The sequence below is a fragment of the Mesoplodon bidens genome (assembly GCF_964165515.1).
Source record: "Mesoplodon bidens genome assembly, chromosome: 2".
In the NCBI taxonomy this organism is placed as follows: Eukaryota; Metazoa; Chordata; class Mammalia; order Artiodactyla; family Ziphiidae; genus Mesoplodon; species Mesoplodon bidens.
Window position 1 is genome coordinate 109,769,670 of NC_138177.1, and position 24,919 is coordinate 109,794,588.

A 24,919-nucleotide genomic window follows, 5' to 3' on the forward strand; every position below is an offset into this window, starting at 1 on the left:
AGATCCATCAGAGAATTGAGGTCCAAGGCAAACCGCTGCCCTAAAACTGGAGAGACAGAGAATCACAGCTTACAGGGATCAGAAACCCACAGTTTGGGGCCAGTATCCTTAGGAACACTTAAACTATAATTGACAACTTGCTGAAAGTTCAGTGTGAACTAGCTTGAGAGCTAAAAACTCAGGGAATGGGCACTCTTTCCTGAGTTTTATCTCTAGGTGCACCAACAGGTTCCATTATGAAGATCTGAGAAAAATCCCCTCATACTTTTAGCAGAGGGGGGAATAACTATTTTAAAATAGCCCAGCACTCCCTCTGTTCTCCATAACAAAGTCCTGCCCTCAAAGGAAATTTTTTACCGAAGACTAACCAATCTGGGGGAAGGAAAATACCTAATTTCCTCTCTAGCCTTCTTGACTCACCTAAATGTTGGAGGAGGACAGGAGCGCTAAGAACTACTCAGGAAAGTCACAGCCAAGAAACAGAGGCTCACTAAAAGACTGAGACCTAATCATAGGATTATAGAATGCTTCCTCTCCTCTACACCTCATCTACCATCAATAAAGCTCCTATATAACAGAGTATAGCGGGAAGAACTACAAGCCTCAGGAATTACTAAGGAAGCCCAAAGACAACAAGCACAAAAGAGGAAATTTTAGCCTCTGACACCACAGTTACAGCAAACAATTAACTCCTAGCCATTTAACATAAAACCTCACACTAAAGGCCGATCTACCTCCGTTCCTTTCAGTCAATACACTATGTCCGGCTATCAACAAAAAAATTATAAGCCATGCTAAAATGCAAAAAAAACATAGTCTGAAGATACAAAGTAAGGATCAGAACCAGACTCAGATTTGACAGAGATTTTTATAATTGCCACACTGAGAATTTAATAACTATGCTTAATTAATGCTAAGAACTTTAATGGAAAAAGTAGACATCATGCAAAAACTGGTAGATAATGTAAGCAATGTAAGCAGAGACATGAAAACCCTATGACAGAGTCAAAAGGAAATGACAAAAATCAGTAACACTGTAACAGAAATGAAGAATGCTTCTGATCAGTCCATCAATAGGCTGACACAGCTGAGAAAAGAATCAGTAAGCTTGAAGAAACATCAATAGAAACCTCTCAAAAAGAAAAGCAAAGAGGAAAAAAAATCAAAAACACAGAACAGAATGTCCAAGAACTGTGGGACAACTACAACAGGTGTAACTATGCATAATGGGAATATCAGAAGAAGAGGAAAAACAGAAAAAATATTTGAAATACTACTAATAGCTGAGCATTTTCCAAAATAAATGATAGATATTAAAAACCACAGATCCAAATAAATAAATAAATACAAAATAAATAAATAAAAATTAAAACCACAGATCCATGAAGCTCAGAGACCACGAAGCAGGATAAATACCAAAAAACAAATAAACAAACAAACAAAAAACCCTACACTTAGGCATATCATATTCAAACTGCAGAAAATCAAATACAGAGAAAATCTTAAAAGAAGCCAGAGGAAAAAACACCTTACCTAAGAGGAACAACATTGAGCATTACACCAGTATCCTCTTCAGAAGTCATGCAAGCAAGAACAGGCTGAAGTGAAATACTGAGAGTCTTGAAAGGGAAAAAACAAAGAAACAAACAAAACAAAAATAATACCAACCTAGAATTCTGTATCCAGCAAAATGATCCTTCAAAGGTAAAGGACAAATCAAGATTTTTTTCAGAGAAACATAAATTGAGAGAATTTGTCACCAGTAGACCTGCCCTGCAAGAAATGTTAAAAGTTCTTCAGAGAGACGGAAAATGATGTATGTCAGAAACCAGATTTACATAAAGAAAGGAAGAGCCCTACAGAAAGAATAAATTAAGGTAAAATACCATTACCACATACCATTACCACATATTTAGAGAAGATTTTATACACACACACACACACACACACACACGCGCTTTATTTAATCTTCACTTAAGACATGTAACCAAAGGCAAAAAACCTAAAGGATAAATGATTTTGACTATATCAAAATCAAAATCTATTGCATGCATAAAAATACCATGAACCAAATTAAAAAGCCAACTACTATCTAAGGAAAATTATGAAAATAGTCTTAATACATTTTTTTTTAAACAAAGCATCCACAGTTTGGAAAGGGAGAGAATAAAGGATCAATTACTTTGAATACAAAATAAATGGGTATATGACATTAACCATGTGAAATTTTATGTACTATACCATGGACAACCAGAGGAATGTTTAAGAAAAAAGAAAGGCAACAGCTCTCCTCGAAACTATCTTTAATTTAAGCTTTGGCAATTTCATATTAGCCTTTAATGTTAATCTAACAGCACTTATTTTAAATCATATATGAATACTGTAGCTTAGAAATGTCAACTCAATCCATATTTTTCTTATATTAATCAGCCATAAACTACTTCATCAGATTTTCTTAAAAACCATCAAAGAAAAAGCTTACATATCATAAATTCTTTTTCAAATTACAAATTTGAAATTACAAATTACATGATCTTAAATTCTCTGTCAAAATGTAATTAATAATCAATATATAAATTTCTACCTTGATGGACTTCACATTGAAAACAACCTTAAATCACAATCAGAGCCTCTGGTATCCCAGTAAGAACAGCATCATCACAAATCATTTATGCTACAATATCCCAGACTCAATTCTTATAATTAGTTTCCTGATCTTCCCAAACTATCCTTGTTATTACTAAATTAATAAGACTTTCCCACTTTTATTCTGTGACCAAAATGCAAGTATGGAAAATGCTTTCCCTGGCTCCTTAAATAAAAAGGCAGCAGATATGCTATTACTCCAAAATTTATCTCAGAGTCTGAAGTAAGGATTATATTTCATTGTTGTTGAAAAGACAATCTATAGAAAACTTTCTGGTATTTTAATACCTCAATGTCCAAAAGAAAATGGGCTAAAAAACCTAAAATGGCAGTTAATATTTACACAAATGCTTCTTTTCCTACTTCAGTCTGCCTTCTTCTCTCTTTCTATATTACATGTACATCTGTAAATCTCCTCAACAATTTTTCAGGACAAGATAAATTAATAATAAATGTGGAAAAAAAAAAGACAGTAACTTCATACGAGGATAGGGGAAGGTTAGGTGAAATGCAAAAGGTTTACAGAGTTCTTCAATTCTAACATCCTCAATTCTGGATTGGCAAACTCACTAAGAAATAAATTAAGAAAAATCTTAAATGTGCAGTTAAAATGTAAGTAAATAGAGCCCCCAACAAATTCAGCATCTTGGTCAAAATGTTTTCACTGCTAATTAGGAAAATTAAAAGTTTTATGTTTCATAAACATAAAAGTTACTATAATATGCAAATCATATCATTGCTTATTCATGAAATTGTGTATAGCAATTTTATGTTAAACCTTCAGCATGGCTGACCAGTACTTAAGAATAACGTTCTAATGCCAGAAAAAACAAATAGCAGTAATATATGATGAAAGAGGTGATCACACCAGTTTATTTCTCAAAGCCTCTATCACTCTGGCCTACCAAATTTTCTGATTGCAGAATGGCAAGTAATTGTTGACCTGACTTAAAAAAAACCCAAAAAACAAAAAACCTTTGAAACTCTGTATAAGCCAAGAATTCTGGTCTTTGGGATTCTCATGATCCCAGCAATTAATATAAAAGTACAACCTACTGTATTCTATATCTGAGTGAAAAAATAAGAAAAAGTTGAAATTCCTAAATTAAAACTAAGGATACAAAGCACATGTTTTCTCTCTATTTGAGAATATGACAATGAATCACTGTGGGATAACTGACAATAAAGGAACTACCACGTAAAACTTTTTCCATAGTGGAGAAACAGGGCTTTTTCCTTCACTAATTTGACCATCATTAATGCTTTTTTTTAAAAAAGTACTTAGAAGCTAAGGAGTTATTTAATACATATATGTGCATACACACACACACTGAAATTCCTTTCACAAACCAAATTTAATCTGCCTTTTTAAAAAAATGTATCCTCAAACGGCCAAGCTGGCGAGGATTAGTAGGAAAGAGGGAAGAAAGTTTGGTCATGTTAAAAGGCCAGGGCAAAGGCCAGGGCTGGAACTTCCTTGGTGGCACAGTGGTTAAGAAACCACCTGACAATGCAGGAGACACAAGTTCGATCCCTGGTCCGGGAAGATCCCACATGCCATGGAGCAAATAAGTCCATGTGCCACAACTACGGAAGCCCACACAGCTAGAGCCCGTGCTCCGCAACAAGCGAAGCCACCGCAATGAGAAGCCTGCGCACCGTGACGAAGAGTGGCCCCCACTCACCACAGCTATAGGAAGTCCGCGCGTGCAGCAACGAAGACCCAACGCAGCCAAAAATTTAAAAAATAAAAAATAAAAGGCAAGGGCTATTCTATAATCTACATGAAAGTAAATAGATGTCTATCTTTAAGAGCAAATAATAATATGAATTCACAGTGATTATTACTCCTTCCTAAGAGAGGAAAGAAATGAATAGCTAATCTGAATGTCAAATCTATAACTCATGTAACATTGTCATTTGATTTATCTGAACACTTATCAGACAACTGTGATCCTATGAGGTAGGGCCCTGCGGAAAGCCTACAGCAGGAAGAAATGTAAAGTCTAAACTACGTTAAACCAAAAGACAACATCAAAGAGAAAGCAGGTGTATTATTATCACTATTAACAACAACTCAAAATTGTAGTTTTTATATCTTACAAACATTTTCACATTCCTTATACCATTTGAAGATTATGTGATCTTCCCAGTAACTCTGAGGACAGCAGAATAAGCATCCTTCATATTAAGTAAGTTACAAATTTATAAAATACCTAAAATATGCCCAGTACACAATTAGTATTCAACAACTGTTGGTTATCACTGCCTGTTACAGTAGAAGGTTTAGAGGTCATGATGGCTTGCCATTGGTGGGAAAGGCAGAAAACCATTTAAGAAACATGGGTCCAAGGGCAAAGTAGGGAAAGATTCTAAACAAGTAAAAAAAAAAAGACCAAAGGGAAGTCAAAGTGGTCATGAGGAAGACTAGATTATAACTAGTCACAGGCTTAATTAGTCAGAGAGTTCGAACCAAGCGCAAAGGCAAAAAAGGCACATAATTACATCTCATTGATCAGACATTCCTGGACAGGCTCATCCCAAGTCAAACAGAAACTATCATCACTAACTATACCCAGGTTCAGAAGCAAAAAGTCATACATACCCCTAATTTTCCTCGTATTTTGAGACACTAAAATAGCATCACAAGTTTGCCTTTTTTCTTTGTTTTAACCTTCAAAACATGAAGGGAAAATACGATATTTATAGTCTAGAGGACAAAAATGAATGGTTTTTATTCTATCCTCTTCAACAAAATGAAGAAGCTGTCTATTAAAACATACCTTAAGATCATGTCAAGTCAGTCTTTCTAATCAGCTCTTCTATGCAGGAAACAACAGAGCTAAGTTGGTTTTCTGCCAGATGTATAACACACTGGGAACATGTTAACACTTTATTAAAGAGATGGGTGCATTTTGTCCAAAAGCAATAGAACTATGGTGAAATAAAAAACGCTGGCAACTGAAAGCAGCTTTCTAACATCCAAATACAAAATAATCATAAATTTCTCAGTCATATTTGATCAAGAATCTTAGTATCAAATCTGATCGCTGAACTAGTTTCAGTTTGACATGGACAAAGCTGAAATAACTAACAAATGCAAGGCTGAAGGAGGATTTTATTGATTTTATTTAAATCCAACAACTCAATTTGCTCAAAGCTCCAATATTCCTCCAAATATTCAAAATATTCTTCTTATCACTAAATTCTTAAGATATTGTCCTTTTCTGTCATACCTTAGAAATGTAAAGAACCATAAACAGCCCTACTTAATCACCAAGCTCTTTGAAAAAAGAGCAATATGGAGAATTTACAACTCTCTTTATTGAAGACCAATAAAAAGTCATTTTTTGCAGTAGGATTTTAGTTATAATGTTTATGCTGTGCAGCTAGTTTTTTTTAACTTTATATATTTTTTAAGTTACTATTAACTAAAATAAAAGTATACTGTAACAAGGCATTATTTTGAAAGCACAACAGTAACAGAGAACTCAGAACAGAATTCATTGTATAAAGACAACTATGGAGAGCCGGATACCAACACTTACTGACTTATTTTATCAGGAAAAAAATCAACTAGATTGATCAGGCCATTTCCCATACTGTTTTGCTTCAAAGCATAAAGGGAATATATATACCAGGAGCATGTTATCAATGAACCAATAACATCTCTAAATTATATTCATTAATCAACTCAAGCATAATTTATGATTAGAAATAAATATGCCAAGAGCTAGTCTGTACCTGCATAACCCCTTAGCCTCATTCCATAACCATACTGAGCAAAATTTTAAGGTATTTTCCAACTCAGACACCATCTAATGAATCTCTAAATTCATTTTTGTGTGCTTTACTGTACAAATCACTTATTTTTAGCTATGTCACAAACTTAGGAATAAAGAATAGAAACATGTAAGGTGATATGTGATAAGGTGACAATGGATGATTCCTAAATTCTACTGGAATTTAGCAAAATGGGCATTTCTTTCCCTCTAAATCCAGTTTTAAATTCTTATATAAGTACCAAATCAATTTGCAATATTTCAAATCACTATCTCCCAAAAGGAGAATCCAACAATTTCAATTAAAAATGGTTGTCCCTGACACTTTATAGTACCCATAGGGATTCATTACAATATAACTATCTTCAGCAAGAATTATATCATGCAAAGTTGAAGATCTGGTAACTATAATAAAATTGTTCACCTTAAGGTAAACTAGGTATGTTTTCTGTTGATGCAACATAATGATCACAACTACTACTGGTACCAACATCCCTTATGATTTCCTTCTCTACTACTTTGCTTGCAATAGGGGTATTACAAAAGGAATACAGGAAAGAAAAGGACTATGCATTCACCCATCCCAGCAAGGATGTGATCAATTAGCTCAAGAACCATACTGACAGGAAAAGCAGAAACCTCTTCTAAAGCCAGAGACTTCATTGCCCAGTTTGAAAGAGCTTCACTTGGCTCAGCTGCATCTAAAGGGATGAAATAAGAACTAGTTTCTTGAAGTTAGAGTAAAATTGGTAACAGGCAAAAGAATTAACTGAAGTCCTCTTGAAACTTCAATGGGGAAGGAAGGAGATATGGCTATTGTGGGTAAGACTTGCCTCTAACTTTGAGTAAACAATTTACTAAGGGCCTGTGTGCAACACCATGCTAGAAATTATAAGGAAACGGAGAAGGATAAAACATTATTTTGCCCCTAAGTTTATAATATTAGTTTTAGTTGTCAATCGTAATTCAAATTATCCAACTTCACTTCTTTCCCCTAAGTCAACCTAGGGATATACAATCAAAGATAACTAGGCCACCTGGCTTCCATTTCCAGCCAAGATGGAGCAACAGGGGATTTATCCTCCCACCTGAAACAACTGAAAAAGAACAGATAAAATATGTAACAACAGTTTTCAGGCACTGAACTTTAGACAGGAAATCAGTACAGGATGGTGATCCTTAAGAGAGAGAAAAGAAATGAGGTGAGTCATATGACTGTTTGAAGACAGTTTCCAGGCTACAGTACAGAGAAGGGGAACTCAGAGCCCAACAGTCTCCCTAACTTAAGGAGCCAGAATTGGGAGTTCAGGGAGGCCAAGGTAGCTGGAGTTTGCTGGGCAGAGTAATAAGGAAGACAAAGCTGCAAAAAAAGAGAATTTTCAGCAGAGTACCAATCAGTGCATACGTGTGAAGAAACTGAGGTCACCCGAAAGGGGCAGGTGGAAAAATTTCTGGGATTCACTCAACCATCATTCCCACTAGCCAGGGTGGGGAAACCTTGTAATACACAGGGCACTGGGTAGAGTACTCTGAAACGAACTGCAAGGGTACTGCCTCAGCAGTGGGGCAAAATTAATCGTAGACTAAAGGCTATCCTGATCCCATCTAACAAACTTAAAAGCAAACCTAGAAGGATCCAACTGTTTCAAGGTAAGTTGAATGTGTCCCAAAACAAAGCCTAAGAATATGTTTAGGAATCTGAAAATATTCAGCACCTAAAAGGGTACAATTCATAATGTCTGGCATCAAATTAAAACTTACCAGCCATGTAAAAAAAAAGCAGGAAAATGTGTTCCATAATAAAGAAAAAAATAAATCAATAGAAAGCAATCCCAAAATGACACAGATAGCAGAATTAGTAGACAAGAACATCAAAAGAGTCATTATAATAATATTCCATTTGTTCAACAAAATAAAGTAAAAGCATATTAAGGAGAGAAACAGAAGTCTTTTTTTGTTTGTTTTTTAAGGTCGAAAATGAAATTCTAGAAATGGAAAAGAAATGCCTAAGATGAAAAATACACTGAATGGAATTAAAAGCAGATTACATACCACAGAAGAAAGCATTGGTGAATTGAAGGCATAGCAGTAAAAAACTATTTAAAACAATACAAAAAGAAAAAAGCCTGGGAAAAATCAGTAAAACATCACTGAACTGTTATGACAGCTAATGTAGCCAATATACGTGTGATCTGAGTTCCTGAAGAAGAGAAATGGTACATAAAAACTATATGAAGTAATAATGTCCAAAGCTTTCCAAATTTAATGAAAACTATAAACCCACAAATCCAAGAAGCTCAACAAACCCCAGTCACAAAAAAGTGAAGAAACTACAGCAAGGTTCATTATAACTACTTAAAACCTAGTGAAAATCTTAAAGGCAGTCAAAGGGAAAAAAGGCATTATGTACAGCTTAACAAAGGTAAGAACAATGGCAGTCTTCTCATCTCATAATGCAGGCCAAAAGACAAGGGAGCAACATCTTTAAAGTACTGAAAGAAAAAATGTCAACCTAGAATTCTATCCCCAACAAAAATTTCTTACACAGTAAGACAAAGACTTTTTTAGACATACAAAAGTGAAAATAATTCATCACCAAGTAGATTTTCAGCACAAGTAATTTTAAAAGATATCCTTGAGGATGACGGAAAAGAGTACCAGATGGAAATCTGCATCTCCACAAAGAAATGAAAAGCACTGGGAATGATACATGTATGAGTAAATATAAAATACTATAAAATTTGTTTAATCTTTTTAAAAGATAACTGATTGCTTGAAACAAAAATAATAACAACGTATCACAGGACTTAATATGTACAAGTAAAATATATAACAATAGTGAAAAACCGGAAGAGAGAAAATGGAAGTACAATGACTAAGGTTCTTATACTATACCTTAAGTAGTATAATGTATACCATAAACCCTAAAGCAACCATTAAAAAAACACAACAAACAGCACTGCTAATAGGTCATCAAATGAGAAGAAATAGAATCAAAATCCTCAGTTAATTTTATAGAAGGCAGAAAAACAGAAAAAGGGGAACAGATGGAACAAAAAGAAAACAAACAGTAACTCAGACTCAAACCACATCAATAATTATATTAAAAGTAAATGCTCTAAACACCCTCATTTATAAGAGAGATTGTGAAATTGGATACAAGCCCCAACTACTTGCTGCCTACAAGAAATCCACTTTAAATAGATTAATACTAAAAGAATGGGAAAGATACACCACGCTAACACTAATCAAAAGTGACTATATTAATAACAGACCAGGTAGGTTTCAAGCAAAGAATATTACCAAGGACAAACACTGTCATCTCATAATGAAAAAGGGGTTAATTAATCAAGAAGACATGACAGCCCTAAACATTCATACAGCTAATCACAGTACTTCAAAAAAACATGAAGCAAAAAGTAACAGAACTCTAAGGAGAAATAGACAAACCCACAATCATAACCAGAGACTTCAAAACCCCTCTCTCTATAACTAATGGAACAAGTAGGCAGAAAGAAAATCAAGGATACAGAAGACTGGAACAACTCGACCTGACAGTTACAGCATTCTCTACCCTGTAACAACAGAATATACATTTTTCATGTTCACACAGAACATTAATCAAGACAGTTTATATTCTGAGTCACAAAACAAGTCTAAATAAATTGTAAGATTTATTCAAAAGGATTCAAAAAATTCAAATGTATGCCCCCACCTTCCATAGGACACAGCTGCAACTAAGTCGCTGCCAGCTAAAAAACCCATTTCCCAGCCTCCCCCCTTGCATATATTGATAGATGGTAACTAGTCCTCATCAAGAGACTGAGGGTAAAAGAAGTCAAAGAAGTTGAGAAAGGGGTATGCACCTCCTCACCCTTCTCTTGCTTCTTCCCCAGGCTGACAGCAGAGAGCTCCAAAGCCAGAGGGGATGGCATAACTACATGACAGAAAGTACCCAAGACCCTGAATAACTTGTGAAGAGGAAAACCATCCACCAAAATGATCACCTAAAACATCATGGGGGAAAAAAGGGGTCATTTATTGTGTTTAGCCAATAAAATTGTGGACTTTGTTTTAAAAGCAGCTAGCATTACTCTAATTCTTAAGGAAGCTTCTAAAGAGTTTTATGCAGAGGCGTGACAGGATTTTTTTATACATTTTAGAAGGACCACCCGAAATGTTATATTAAGAATAGTCTGGGGCTTCCCTGGTGGTGCAGTGGTTGAGAGTCCACCTGCCGATGCAGGGCACACGGGTTCGTGCCCCGGTCTGGGAAGATCCCACATGTCGCGGAGCGGCTGGGCCCATGAGCCATGGCCGCTGAGCCTGCGCGTCCGAAGCCTGTGCTCCACAACGGGAGAGGCCACAACAGTGAGAAGCCCGCATACCACAAAAAAAAAAAAAAAAAAATAGTCTGTAGGGAGGCAAGTGTGGAATCAAACAGACTAGTTAAGACATGGCAGTAATCCAGGGAAGAGATGATGGTATCTTGAATTAGGGTGATAAGAGTAGAATTAGGGTGATAAGAGTAGAAGTGTTGAGTAGTAGTCATATCCTAGAAATATTTTGAAGATAAAGTTAACAAGATATTTCTGACAGACTAGATGCAGAGCATGAGAAAAAGGAAAGTAAAACCCTAGCAAATGGAAGGATAGAGCTGTTATCAACTGAGATAAAGAAGGTCAGAGACAAAATGAGTCTGAGGGGTGGCGGTGTTGAGGCAGTGTACAGAGATATCAGAAGGTTTGTTTTGGCCATACTGAGTTTGAGAAGTCTATTAATTACTCAAAGATAATTTCAAGTAGGTAGCTCAGTTACATGAATCTAATGTTTAGGAAATAGGGCTCAATTAGAAATACATATTTAGAAGCTGTCAGCATATAAGTCACCAACTAAGGAAGAGTAAATAGAGAAGAGTTCCAAGGACTGAGCCCTGAAGTATTCTTATGTTAAGGGGTTGAAGAGAAAAAAAAAAAGAATCAAACACAGGAGACAGAGAAATGACCAGTGATGGGGGAAGAAAACCAAGAGTATGATATATTGGAAACCAAGTAAAGAAAGTCTACCAAAAAGGAGGAAGTGATCAACTGTGTCAAGTTCTGCTGATTGGTCAAGTAAGATGAAGACCAAGAATTGACCGTAGGATTTAGGGAAGTTACTGGTGATTGTGGTAATCAGCGACAGTGAGAATAGACAATTTTTTAAAGTTTTACTGCTAAAGGAAGCTGAAATATGAGACAGAGGTTGGCTGAGAAAGAGGAGTCAAGAGAAAAATACCATTTTGTTTCTGGTTGGGAGAAATAATAGCATGTTCACATGCTAATGAGAAGAATCCAGCAGAAAGGGAGAAATGATAACTATAGGAGAATGAGGGAAAACTTCTGGAACCACGTCTCTAAGTAGGTGAGGGAACAGAATCAGGTGCACAAGTGGTCCAACAGGCAGTTAATCTATAATTAACAGGCAGAAAGGCAAAGTACAGAAACGCAGTTACTAGTAGGTGGGCAGATAATTATAAATAATTAGGCTATAGTGAACCATTGATTATAAAGTCCATTTATAAGTACACCCTTCAAAAGTGGTCATTTTGGAGAGCAGTGTTTGAATATTCATTACTATTTCAATTTCACTAAGTGCCAAAATCTCTTAGAAGGCTTAACAGAGTGGTAGAGAGATATCCTAGGATTACTTTAATTGAGATCAACTGTAGCAGTTGACTACTCCATGGCACTAGATAACCTGTCTAGGACTCATAAGTGAGACACCAATTAGCAATTCTAGAATAACTGCATTCCAATTAAACCATAAGTCCTCTAAACAGTAACCACTGTAAGGTTTGCAAACAATTTCATAAGTAGAGAAATCTATCATTCTTGGGAATATTTTATAGGTATGTATGGTTTCAGGCACTTGTAAAAACTACCAAATTCCAAACAGCAGTCTCAACCTTGGCCCTGGCGTTAGTTCATTAGTTTAGGAGGGTTTTAAGAACATAGGGGTTAACATAATTTTGACCAATGAAGATGCCTACATATCCATTCTGAGTTACTGTCCTCATTTAAAACATTATGTCCTAATGCATCCATAAATTTATTTAGTTGTGTTATAAGCATATGAACAACAAATATTATTTTAAATGCTTAGGCCGTATAGAAAATAAAGTTATCAGGCACATAATTCTTACATTTATATAACAAAGGTTTCATTGACTGTTCCACCAGCCAGCATTAGCAACAGTGTGTTCTCAAGATTCAGAAAGAATTACTTTGTAAAAGCAACAAATCCTGACATGCAGAGTTCTAAGTAACAGCTAAGCAACTAAGTAGTAACCTAAGTGACAGTGTTCATTTTGACTCCATGTTATAGACTGTACCTCATTAGAAAAATTAAGTTTGTATACATTTTAACAAAGTTTTTTCAGTATAACACCCCAGAGAAATTGTTCATAACTAATGTGCTTGTAACCTAAATTTAACTCACAAGTTGCATGTTGTAATACGTTAATATTAAAAACAAAAAATGCACTCACTCCATTAAATATAAACCATCTACTACAAATCAGTGATTCTTACCATTAAGGAGACTGCATACTCCTTTGCAAATCTGATGAAAGCTATGTATATAATTTCAGGGAATTCATGGATGCCTTGAAGCCTATATATGGGTCCCTAAGATCTAAAGAATCTCTGATTAGTGGAATAAAATGGAGTCCAAAATTAATCCAAGAACATATGAAAATGTAATATATGACAAAAAGAAGAACTGTAACATACAGTGGGGAAAAAAGATAAATTATTAATATAATATTTGCCATAAGTGGCCATTCACTGAGAGAAACTACAATAAACATATGACTGCTTTAAAGAGCTAAATGTAAACAATAAAAGTTATAAAATACTAATAAAATATAGAGAATGAACATAATCTTGGTTGGGAGAAGTCTTCTCAAGCAATGTAAGGCACCTACTTGCCTAAATTCATAGATTTGACTGCATAAATTTTTTAACTTCTGTATAAGCAAAATATACCATAAAATCAAGGGACAAATGACAAAACTGGAGAAAAACAGATACAAGACATAAAACAGATAAAAGATTAATACTTCTAATATATTTTCAAAACCCTAAAAATTGGTAAGATAAACTACTACCCAACAGACAAATGAAAATGAACAAGTAAATGTTCAACCTAATTAGAAGTTGAGGAAATGTAAATCAATGCAACAACATACCATTTCACAGCTTCAGAGTGGCAAAAATTAAAAGCTGACAGCATCCCATCCAGGGCTTGTATGTGTTGACAGTGCAGGTTATTGTAACCCTTGGGAAATAAATTTTTTGGAAAGTAACAGATTTTAAGATCTGTTAAATTATAAAATACATACATCTTTTGTTCCAGTAATCCCTTAACATGAGAATTTATCCTACTGAAAACAGTACCAACAAATAAGGAGTTAAATAAACTTATATAAGGATGTTTCTTATAACACTGTTTATAATACCAAGAAAGAAAATGGTAAAAAAAAAAATTTTTTTAAGTGGTGGGGGGAGAGATAAACTGAATGTTCATTATTGGCATAATGGCTGGAGAATTTATGATTCATGTATACTATGGAATATTATACAGCTATTAGAATGAGTAAGTCAAATTTATATTTATTGACCTGGAAAGATATTCTATGATATTAAATGAAAAAAGATGCAAAGTAACGTGTATACTGCCATCCAATATTCGTTGAAAAAAAAAAGATAAAAGAAAACTCTATTATGTGACATTGGTTTTTAGGAATTCCTGTTTATATACTTAATGTCCCAAGTGGTCAATGAATACACCTAAGTTTTGAATACAACTATCGCTCTATTAGAGATCTCACCATCAAAATATTCTGAAACCAAGGTGCATACAAAGCATTATCAGAAAATGCAATCCTTTGGAATCTTCTATAACAGAAAAGATAAACAATGAAAACTTTTAAGAGCAAAATGTTTAACTTTTTCTTTTTTTTAAAGCCATAAATGCAAAGTTTAATAAATTTGACTACACTGTAAGTCGAAATTCTGTGTGACGGATGACACCACAAAAGTTTCTGAAAAGTGATGTGTGTTTAAGTTTTTCTGATGTCAAAACAAAAATGCTTTTTATGTTGTGATTTTACCACTTACAGAAAACCACCAGAGTTTTTTTTCCCCTGTAGCAGAAATAAGCTATCTATTTCAGTCCTTTCATTGGGTAATATAATTATGTTCGTTACACGGGTATAAACAAGCAACAGACATTACACTAAACTAATTCCTTTGTGTCAGAAATTGAATTTTCTAAGAATGACATTCATTCTTAGCAATAAATGCAATTAAACATTGGTATTACAGTTTAAAAATTCTATTCAAACTGCTACATCTTAGTGTAATGTCAATATAAAGTCCCAAGCAGCCTGGTATAATTAAAGGGGAACTTGATTTGGAATCACACATACCTGGGTTCCAGTCCTGGCTCTGCCAATTACTAGCTATGTGGTCAAGTTATATAACCTCTGAACCTGTTCCCGCATCTGTAAAAATGGCTTTCTATGGTGTTCTTGGAAGATTAAATAAGAATATCAAATATGAAAGTGTCTAGTACAGAGTCTGATTGTCAAAATATGCCTCCTTCTGTGTTCCTTTCCTAAGGAAGATTACTAACTGACAACATCTGTTTTAGTACTGCCTGTTTCATAAGACTTATTTTTAATCAAAACTGCTGATACGAAGTTATATATTTTATTTGCCATAATTTTGTATCTCCATTATTAGCTCCTTCTAGTGTTTTGTATCTGAGGCTCCTTTTTGAGAATTATTTAGTTTAATCCATATTTACTATTTCTAATGGAATATAAAGGTTCCTTTCCTGTAAAAAATCATGAAAAAACACTACTACCTGTGGCTTTCTACATCCTCAGATAACTCTTTTTAAAATCATTAAGGTTGTGCCTACAGAAAACACTTTCAAGCATTATGGAAAAAAAAATGTTAGGCAACAAAGGAAAATTAACATTTGAATTATCCCAACCTACTGTAATGTGTCTAAGAAATTCAAAGAGCAACACAACAAAGAATTAATACAAATTTTAATTTAATATAACTTTCAACTTTCTTTAAGAGGAGTCATTTTTTTCTCTGTAAAGCTGGATCATTAATCAGGCCACAATACCCTCAAAGCTGCTAAACAGATACAAACAAAAAGAGTATATTGGCCAACCTTCAATATTTAAAGTGAATTTTTTTCCATCATACAAGACTCATATTAATAAAATCATAGTAAATAAATTTGATATCTGTTCGAAACTGTACGGGGCAAGTTCTACCCTACAGTTGAGGAGTGGAATTATTCCTAGCTCCTCTTCAAATTTACTTGCACTTCAGCTAGATTTATTTGATGCTCTTTGATACACTGCTCTTTAAAATGTCTCCAAGGCTTTTTGCAAAGTCTATCAAAACTGCAAATAGTCAGCTACTACTTGTAGTATTTCAATTATTTTCTGATACATTTTTCCTAAATATTAATCATCACCCACAGCAGCATCTGTTACTTCTTAGTCTAAATTATAGTGCTGCTGGTATTTTATTATTTGCATTTTGAAAAGTATTTTAAATGATTTTGAGGTGAAAGTGTACGCATAAAAATACTTCACATTACTTTTCCACATTCAAATTACAGCCTCCTGAGCTGATTTTTCAGTGCCATGTACGTTTTTAAATCAAAATGTACTGCTGACATTCTTTTAATACTCCCTCCCCACACCGAGCTCTTCCCAAATGCCGAAGTTCCCTACTAATCTGAAAGTACCTATTATCTGTGCATTCTTCGGGTCTTTCACAACATCACACTCCAACTTTTTGTACTTCAGACCTCTTCCGTAATTAAAGTAAGCACTGTTAACTCTTTAAGGTACTTAACCTATGGTAAACTTTTTGCACTCTTCTTTTCATAAACTTAAATCTCACTAAAGCAATTCCCCTTCAACCTTTCCTCCTAAATTCACTACACCAACATTGCCGCGAAGTAACGTACACACACATCCCTATTCTTAAGCTCAAAATAATGGCAGTTTAGCGCCGCTAAAAAAGAATTTAAATGCTTGGATGCCTCGTTTCAGTACCTCACGGAAGCTTTTTAGTTGCTTTCCTGTCCTACCTGGGCACAGCCTATTTCTCCCGTCAGTTGTGCGGTCCCTTGCTGCCCCCAGCACAAGAGTGCAACTCACTACAGTGTATTTCTTTTACTCACCGTCATTCCAGCATCTCCCTCCATTTCTGCGCATCTATCCCTTCGCGAACCTCCCCATCCCCAAAAGATTCCGTAACCAGGTGCCCACATCTCAAATTAGAATACCCCTCGCCTGACACTGCCGAGGCTTTCTGTAAGGCTTCTGAGAGAACACGCAAGCCTGAGCGTTTCTGTCTCCTCCAACAGTCAGTGCCCACTCCCCAACGAGTTCGCTCTTATCTTGCTCTCTCCCCATGGAATGCCTACTTCAGGGTAACTCTTTGGCTCCGGGAAGCCCAACCTTGCAACCTCTGCCCCGTGACCTCGCGAGCCCAGCATACCACCCAAGCTTAATTCACACCATTCTTGAAGCTTGTGTTCTCCATGGCCCCAGTCCCATCTCTCTTTGCAACCTCTTTCAGCCTCCTGCCGAGGAGCCAGATCTCAGGTTAGACAAACGCCCACTTGCTCGGGCAGCACTGCCTCCCTGGCCCGGCCGCTTCCACACACCACTCAGCCCAGAGTGGCACGGCTCCTCACCTAGCTTCGACCGGGACTCCTCCAGTTTCTGGATCTGGTTCTCCAAGAAGAGCATTGCCACTGCGAAGGCCACCACCGCCAGCAGCTGCAACTTGGGCGGCATCATAATCCTGAGGAGCCCCATGAAACCCGCCGCTCGGGATCAAGACATACCGCGGGGGGCGGGGATCGGGGCCCCGGAGGCAAAGGAGACGCCGGGAGGAGCCCACCGAGCCGGGAGAAAGGCAAGGAAAGCGCGACAGCGAGAGAAGCACCGCAGCGACCCCCCTTCTCGCTTCCCCAGTCCCCCGCCCCCAGGCGCCAGCACCAACGCCGCCGGTGTCCGCTTCTCCTCGGCCGACTCCACGGCCGCCCCTCCAAAAGCCCGCGCAGCGAACACAGTGCGAAGCGGCTGCCGGGCTCTCGCCTCCCTCTACCGCCTCAGTCCCCGAGCCCCGCGCCCGCCTGCCTGCCTGCCTCCCTCTCTTCCTTCCTTCCCTCCCTCCTTTGCTCGCCGCCGCGCGCTCCTCCGCCAACGTTGCGGCTGCGGCTGCGCCGCCCTCGGCCCCGCCCCCTGCCCATCCCCCTCGGCCACCATGCGCACGCATCCACGTACGCTGCTCAGCAACCAGAGGCTCCGCCCACTGCTCCCGTTCGCTTGTGCTTATTGGACCGAAGAACCCCAGGGCTTAGCTCTTGGCCCGTGTCACGGTTGGTTTCCTTTGCCTAAGGTGTCAACGAAAGCGGCATTCGATTGGGTAAACTTGGAGAAGGAGGCAGGCCGAAACTGGAGAAGGCGGGGCTTCTTGGCTGCTTGAGGAAATGTCGTGAATGAAAGAGCCCGGGGAAACACAGATTTGGGGAGTCTAGGAAAATGCCTGAAATGGGTTATCGAAAGGACCCAGCGACTTCATATTTATATCAAATGTAAAGGTATTTATTCACCTTTAAGCTTCCATATGCCCTTAGTTAACACCCGTCTCTGCAGAATAAGAGACTTGACGTTAACGGCCTTTAGCATCCTGTTTTGGATCAGGCTCTGGAGTAGACGCCCCGAGCAGAGGGGTCCTCGGGGCAGCCGGAGACCTACGGAAGATGGCACCTATGGCGGCCGGGCTGGATGGGTGGCTTTTGCCGGCTTTTGGGCTGCGGCTGCTGCTGGTGACTGTGCTTCAAACGGTGAGTGGAGGTCACCTCCGCTGCAGCCCCAGGGCGAGTGGGAGGGATTGCGCCGAGGAAGACAGAACATTCGGTCCCGTTTGGGAGCCACAGTTGAAAAGGGTGGGAGGATAGGGCTTCCTCAGCGATTGCTGCGGCCAGAGTGCGACGTGGCTTAATTCCTCGTTTGATACTTATCTTTCCCCGTCCCGGGTTTCTAGCGGTTTTTTCTCCTGATTTTAGACTATCTTGAGTACAATTTGTAAGACACACTGTGAACGAAATAAAGGGCACTAAGTTTTGCACAGGAATGAAGATTGTTTTTAAATTGGCAGAAATGCAAGGAACTGTCGTTCCTTGTGGCAAGGCTCCCAAATCTTAAAGCCCTGAGGTCTTTGGTCCAGGGTGCACTTCCTTTTTACTTCTTTCTGTCAGTTGTCTGTGGTCTCTGTATGTCACTTTTAGACAGCCTTTAATCTCTGTTCTGTGGAATTCATATGCTGCTGGGTACACCTCAGTGCCATTTGTGATTTTAAACAACATTGTTGCAATAAAAGGAGCTATTTCATACTAAAGCATAATTTTTTTGAAATTGATTTTCTAAAATGATAGCTTTCATCTCGTTTAAAATCGGACGGTGTTTAACCAAGTTGTTTTTATTTCGTTTTTATCAATTAATAGAACAGATGCGTTTTTTTATCTTTGAATGGGGAAGGGCTAAATTCTACTTATTTTCCTATTCACTCACAAACAACTTACTGTTTGTTAATTTCTCCTTAGAAGTTTTTAGTCCATGTTTATGTGAATAATAAAACTGTTTAATATACACTATGGTTGGAGTTTTTACAAGTGTCTTTTATCAGCCTAATTTTTCAGGAGTTCTCTGTATTGAGCCTGCTGAGAAGTATTCTCCTAGAAACCTGGTTTAATTAATTTATCCAAGGTTTGGAGCAGTGAGGGTCTATACCGAAAGCCCCTACAAACACCTGGGCTTTTCTTTAATCAAGGAGTTTAAAGATCCTGCCTGTTTCCTTTTGTAACCTTGCCTAAAAGGTGGATTCTTTACTTCTATAATTAGCTTTACAATACTCCATTATTCAGTCATTTGGTGCCTTAGAAATTACTGGAAGACCCCTTTCTAAACTTCGTACTCAAGAATTTATTGTCAGTCTTAGGCAATTTGCGTTCACCACCTCGAAAAGATAAAAAAGAATAACATTTCAAGTTGCCTTCTCCTGATTACACTCTCTTTAACTGTTTCATTATCTGTGGCTGTGTAACCACCCCCAAAGCTTAAAATAACGATTTCTTGTAATTCTGTGTGTCTGCTGAGCATTTTCTCTGTTGGTTTCCTCTGGCCTCATTTACGCAGCTGTGCTGAGCCGGTAGGTCAGCTGAACTGAAGGGTCGAGGATGGCTTCATTCTTAGTGGTGCTGTCTGTCAGCTAGGTTCCCATCCATGTGACATCTCATTCTCCAATAGGCCAGACCAACTTCTTTTCGTGGCAGTCTCAAGGCAGCACTCCTACAGAGCAAAAGCTGCAATGCCTCCTAAAGCCTAGCCTCAGAAATCACATACATCACTTTCACATAACAGTATTTGTCAAAGCAAGTCACAAGACCAGCCTGGATTTCAGGGCTAGGGATATGGACTCCATCTCTGCGTGAGAAGAGTGACATAGTCACATTGCAAAGAAGTGTACATACCAAGGTAGGAGGAATTTATGCCCATTAAACAATCTACCAAAGTGACCACCCACAGAATTGAAGCCAGAAACTTGGGTCTCATCTTCGACTCCTACCTTTTCTTACATACCTCACATCCAGGTAATTACCAAGTCTTGTTGATTTTACTTCCTAAATGTCTCTCAGATTCATCCACTTATTATTAATCCCTTATTTAGGCCACCAACCTCTCTCTCCTTAGAAATAACAACCTCCTAGTTCGCCCTTTAATTATCAGAATCTAAGCTGTTGTTTTTGCCAGCTTCCCAATTGCCCAAGCCGGAAATTATTCATTTTAAATTCTTTCCTTTCACTCTCTGACCCCAGTTAGTCATTAAACCCTTAAAAATCTCCAAGCCAGTTCATTTAATTTTACCTCCACAGGTAGTACCTAAATTCAGGCCCCATCTTTGCTTGCCTGGGATTGCCACAACAGCTTCTGTAACTGCTCTCCTGATCTCATTTTCCCCCATTTCCTAATTCAGTCTCTGCAGTGCATCCAAGTCATCTTTCTCAAACTTAGGTCGGTCATTGTTAAAACTCCTCAATGGCTCTCAGTTGCTTTTAAGTTGAAGTCTATCTTCAGTATGCCTTAACAGGGCCTCTTTGACCTAACACTTACTTGTTTGTCTCTCCAGGCTTAATTCCCAGCATTTACCTCTACTGGGAGAGCAAAATGGTAGAGGTGGAAAATTGGGGTCATTTTAGTACCTCTCACATACCATGTTCCCTCTCACCAGACCTAAAGTAAGGTGTTTAGATAAAATGCAAGGCTTAACTTACATCCCATTTCCAGATTTGCAAAGTCTTACATACCCTCTCCCTTACATATTCTGTCGTCATACATTATGCTGTATTACAGATTCACAACTGCACCAAAGCTCTGTGTGTGGTTTGTATCCCTCCATTCCCATGCCGAGTGTAGCCAAAGAGAATACAGGGGCCACTTTTCTTTTATATATTGTTTTATTGTGCCTCAGTGTACATTTAGATCCTTCAGAGGCTTGAAAGGCCTTCTAGTTCATTAGTGTTTGTTCCTTGCTATCAAAGTCATTAAGATATCTGTAGTAGGTTATGTAGAACAGTGATGAACCCCACCCACTCCAACAAATACATAATGACTCTGAAAATATTTAGAAAGGGTGGTCTGAGCAATTCACCTTTTTGTTGAACTGTTTTAACTTCTCTAAAGCTTACTCCTGTCTCTTTCTTCTGTAATGACTAGTGTTTTTAAGAAAAGAAGGCAATAAAATCTTGAAAATGAAAAGAGAAGTACAGAGGACTGTTGAAAAAACTCTTAAGAAATTAGAAAAACTGCATCTCACAGTTAGCCTGAGGGGGAAGAAAGGCCAGGTGGAATAAGTAGCTGGCAGTAATAAAAATAAGCCAAAGCTTTGGAACCTGACAAATGAATAAAAAGGGAATGAAGGAAGACTTTCTTGGTGCCCTGAGGTTGAGCTACTGGTATCGGCAGAAGACTTAGCTCCTACTTTGTTAATTCACACCTCTGAGTCCTCAGACTAGACAGGTTGAGCTTTTATTACTGTCTGTGCCTCTGAATAGCTCTAATTAAAGTTAGTAGCAACACATAGTTACCAATATTCCAATGAGGTGACAACGGGGAGGATATAAATGATTTAATTGAAAATACATTCTGAGTATGCTTAAGCATTAGAAAAAAATATTTTCGTATGGCCTAAAGGAGCTGTTTTTTAGAGTGTCCCAGAACTAAGTGGTACTCAGTTCTTCATTCAGCTCATACATATTACTTCTTTCAGAAGGACACTGTAGGGATTTCCCTAGTGGTCCAGTGGTTAAGAATCCACCTGCCAATGCAAGGGACATGGGAGAAAGCCCCCGTGTAGCAATGAAGACCCAATGCAACCAAAAATAAACAAATTAATTAATTTAAAAAGAAAGGCACTGTACTGGAAGCAGTATAAAATGATTTTATGTATGATTGATACTGAGACACCACACCCCATCCCCTACGCCTACCCCCTTTTCTTCACAAGTTAACATCCGGATTGGTCTTATTTCAATGGGTGGCGCAAGTGTCAGCATTTTTGTTATTTTTAGTGGTGCATACAATAATGGTGTATCATGGATTCTGTGAAAGGTGGTAGTTAATAACAGTGGTTAAGGGTTTTGAGGGCAGGCCAGGATTAGAATCTTGATGCTGCCATCTAACGTTTGTTGTATTGTCTTAAGGTAGATTACCTCAACTGTCCTAAGCCTCTGTTCCCTTCTCTCCCTTTTATCCTGTAAAATGAGGATAATACCCCTTTCATAGGGGAATAAGATTAAAGAGAATAATGATGTAAAGTGTTTAGCAAAGTATCTGGTGCTTTGTAAGAGCTTGCCGTAAAGGCTGTGTTTCTGGTATTTGTTTTCATGGGGTTCGTCTGTAAATCCATGTATTTCGTCTCAGATTTGAAATCCGTTCAGAATTATTACATGAGAAACCTATGAGTTTTCTGAGTAAAGACTGGTTAAGAGACAGACAATCATGTGAATGTATAAGTGTAATAAAATGTATAGCTATACCAGGCTTTTGCCTGAAAAGGTGATGTTACATTATAGTTATTACAGCTTCCCAGCCAATAACCCTTATGTTTATAAAGAACTCAGTAATATCAGAAAAATAAATCAGTGACTAATGCAAAGGAGTCTCTTAGCCTGTCAATCCTACTTTGAATTGGAGAAGTCCTAAACTGTTAAGTGGTTATCCCAGTCAGGGTTATCCCACCCAGTCCTTAAAATCTATGTCTTTCGGGCTTCCCTGGTGGCGCAGTGGTTGAGAGTCCGCCTGCCGATGCAGGGGACACGGGTTCGTGCCGCGGTCCGGGAAGATCCCACATGCCGCGGAGTGGCTAGGCCCGTGAGCCATGGCCGTTGAGCCTGCACGTCCGGAGACTGTGTCCCACAATGGGAGAGGACACAACAGTGAGAGGCCCACATACCGCAAAAAAAAAAAACAAAAAAAAACTATGTCTTTCTTAGAAGGGTGGCTAATTATTTTAAAATTTAGGAGAATTTCCTGGCGGTCTAGTGATTACGACTCCAAGCTTTCACTGCTGAGGGCGCAGGTGCATTCCCTGGTCGGGGAACTAAGATCCCACAAGCCACATGGTGTGGCCAAAAATAATAATAAAGCAACAATATTGCTTAATATTTGGCCTTACTGTGCACATTTAAATGCTGTTCATTACTTTTTGATAATAAAAAGGTGGGTGGGCATAATTTATAATTTTGAACTCTTCTATATTATTTAGAATTTGGTACTTACCTATGAAGTGCTTAAAAATATGTTCTGATGTTCTTAGATTCAAAGCCTTAAGTCTGCAAAACCAATGACATAAGAGAAAAAAGTAGTTCACTCATGGAACTCAAGATACATTCTAGGGCTTCCCTGGTGGCGCAGTAGATAAGAATCCGCCTGCCAATGCCAGGGACACGGGTTCGATCCCTGGTCCGGGAAGATCCCACATGCTGTGGAGCAACTAAGCCCGTGCTCCACAACTACTGAGCCTGTGCTCTAGAGCCCATGAGCCACAACTACTGAAGCCTGCGTGCCTAGAGCCTGTGCTCCGCAACAAGAGAAGCCACGACAATGAGAAGCCTGCGCACCGCAACGAAGAGTAGCCCCCGCTCACTGCAGCTAGAGAAAGCCGGCGCACAGCAACGAAGACCCAACACAGCCAAAAATTTAAAAAACGTAAATAATAAATTTATTTTAAAAAATTTAAAAGATACATTATATCTCCCCTGCGCTTATCTCTACCCCATGTCTAATATAATGACTTAAAAATAAGTAGTGTTTTGTAGTTTTTAAGTGTGCTTTCACAGTGGAAGGTGGGAATAATTCTAAAATTTATTAAGTACTCACTGTGTACTGGGCAGAATACAAGATGCTTTCTGTACTTTTTCTCCTTTAATCCCCAAAACTTTGTGAAGTAAGTGGTAATTATTCCTATTCAGAAGTTAAGAAGTAAGGTTGCTCTGTGCTGATATTTGAATCAAGATGTCATCAGACTCAAATACATGTTTTGCATGTTCATGCTGCCTGTCAGTAGGTGCTCAGTAAATGCCAGAATAAAACCAAGTATTATGATCCCATGATTATTCATTTGAGATTCTTGTTTTGTGAAACATGCTTTGGTAACAATTTCTTATGTTTGTTAAGCAGTTCACAGTTTCAAAGTTATTTCATTTTTATCGCCTGTTTTAGTTACCATGGCTACAAATCACCCTAAAATTTAGTGGTGTAAAACCATTGTTTATTTTGCTTTCAAATTTCTATGGGTCAGCAGTTCAGACAGGGCACAGCAGGATGGCTGTGTGTTCCATGGTGTCTCAGACCTCCGCCTGAGACTGAAGGACTAAAATGTGAAGGCTTTTTACGCACATGTCTAGTAGTTGATGCTGGTTGTCAGCTGGAGGCCTCAGGTGCTCTCTACATGGGCCTCTCTACATTCTCTCTGTAGTTTAGGCTACCTTACAGCATGGTGGCTAAATTCCAAAGTCGAGTATTACAGAGAAACAGATAACAGCACCTGCAAGTACTAGCCAAGCAGAGATTGTTTCCTTTTTTAAGACCTACCCTCAGAAATCATGTAGTATCACTTCCTTTACACTCTGTTGGTCAGAACAGTCACAAGCCCCTGCGCAGGTTGAAGGGGAGGGAACATAGACTCCCACTCCTCAGTGGAGGACTGCCAGTCACACGTGGGATGATGTGTATATATTGGTGTGGCCTTCTTTGGGAAAAAAATAGAAATTAACCTGTGAAATTGATCAAGCAGATCACTTTACTAGTAAATAAATTACTCAAAGTGCTAGTATAA

The 24,919-nt window shown here is 38.0% G+C and overlaps 2 protein-coding genes across 5 annotated transcripts in view; one reads left to right on the top strand and one right to left on the bottom strand.

Annotated features, from left to right (window-relative positions):
- Positions 1–17,688, bottom strand: part of HS2ST1 (heparan sulfate 2-O-sulfotransferase 1) — a gene marked incomplete at its 3' end in the record, with an annotated part of 192,212 nt that extends 174,524 nt beyond the window's left edge. For 2 of the 3 annotated variants that reach the window (XM_081224349.1, XM_081224351.1), the window contains exon 1: positions 17,211–17,688. In XM_081224349.1, coding sequence (XP_081080475.1) covers positions 17,211–17,334 — 124 coding nt within the window. In that variant the 5' untranslated portion in view covers positions 17,335–17,688. The remainder of the gene's footprint in view (positions 1–17,210) is intronic. The other variant, XM_081224350.1, reaches the window with a different exon arrangement.
- Positions 17,689–18,231: 543 nt separating this feature from the next.
- The window catches only part of SELENOF (selenoprotein F), a 37,749-nt gene continuing 31,061 nt past the window's right edge, over positions 18,232–24,919 (top strand). The window contains exon 1 of one of the 2 annotated variants that reach the window (XM_081224353.1): positions 18,232–18,368. In XM_081224353.1, coding sequence (XP_081080479.1) covers positions 18,285–18,368 — 84 coding nt within the window. In that variant the 5' untranslated portion in view covers positions 18,232–18,284. The remainder of the gene's footprint in view (positions 18,369–24,919) is intronic. The other variant, XM_081224352.1, reaches the window with a different exon arrangement.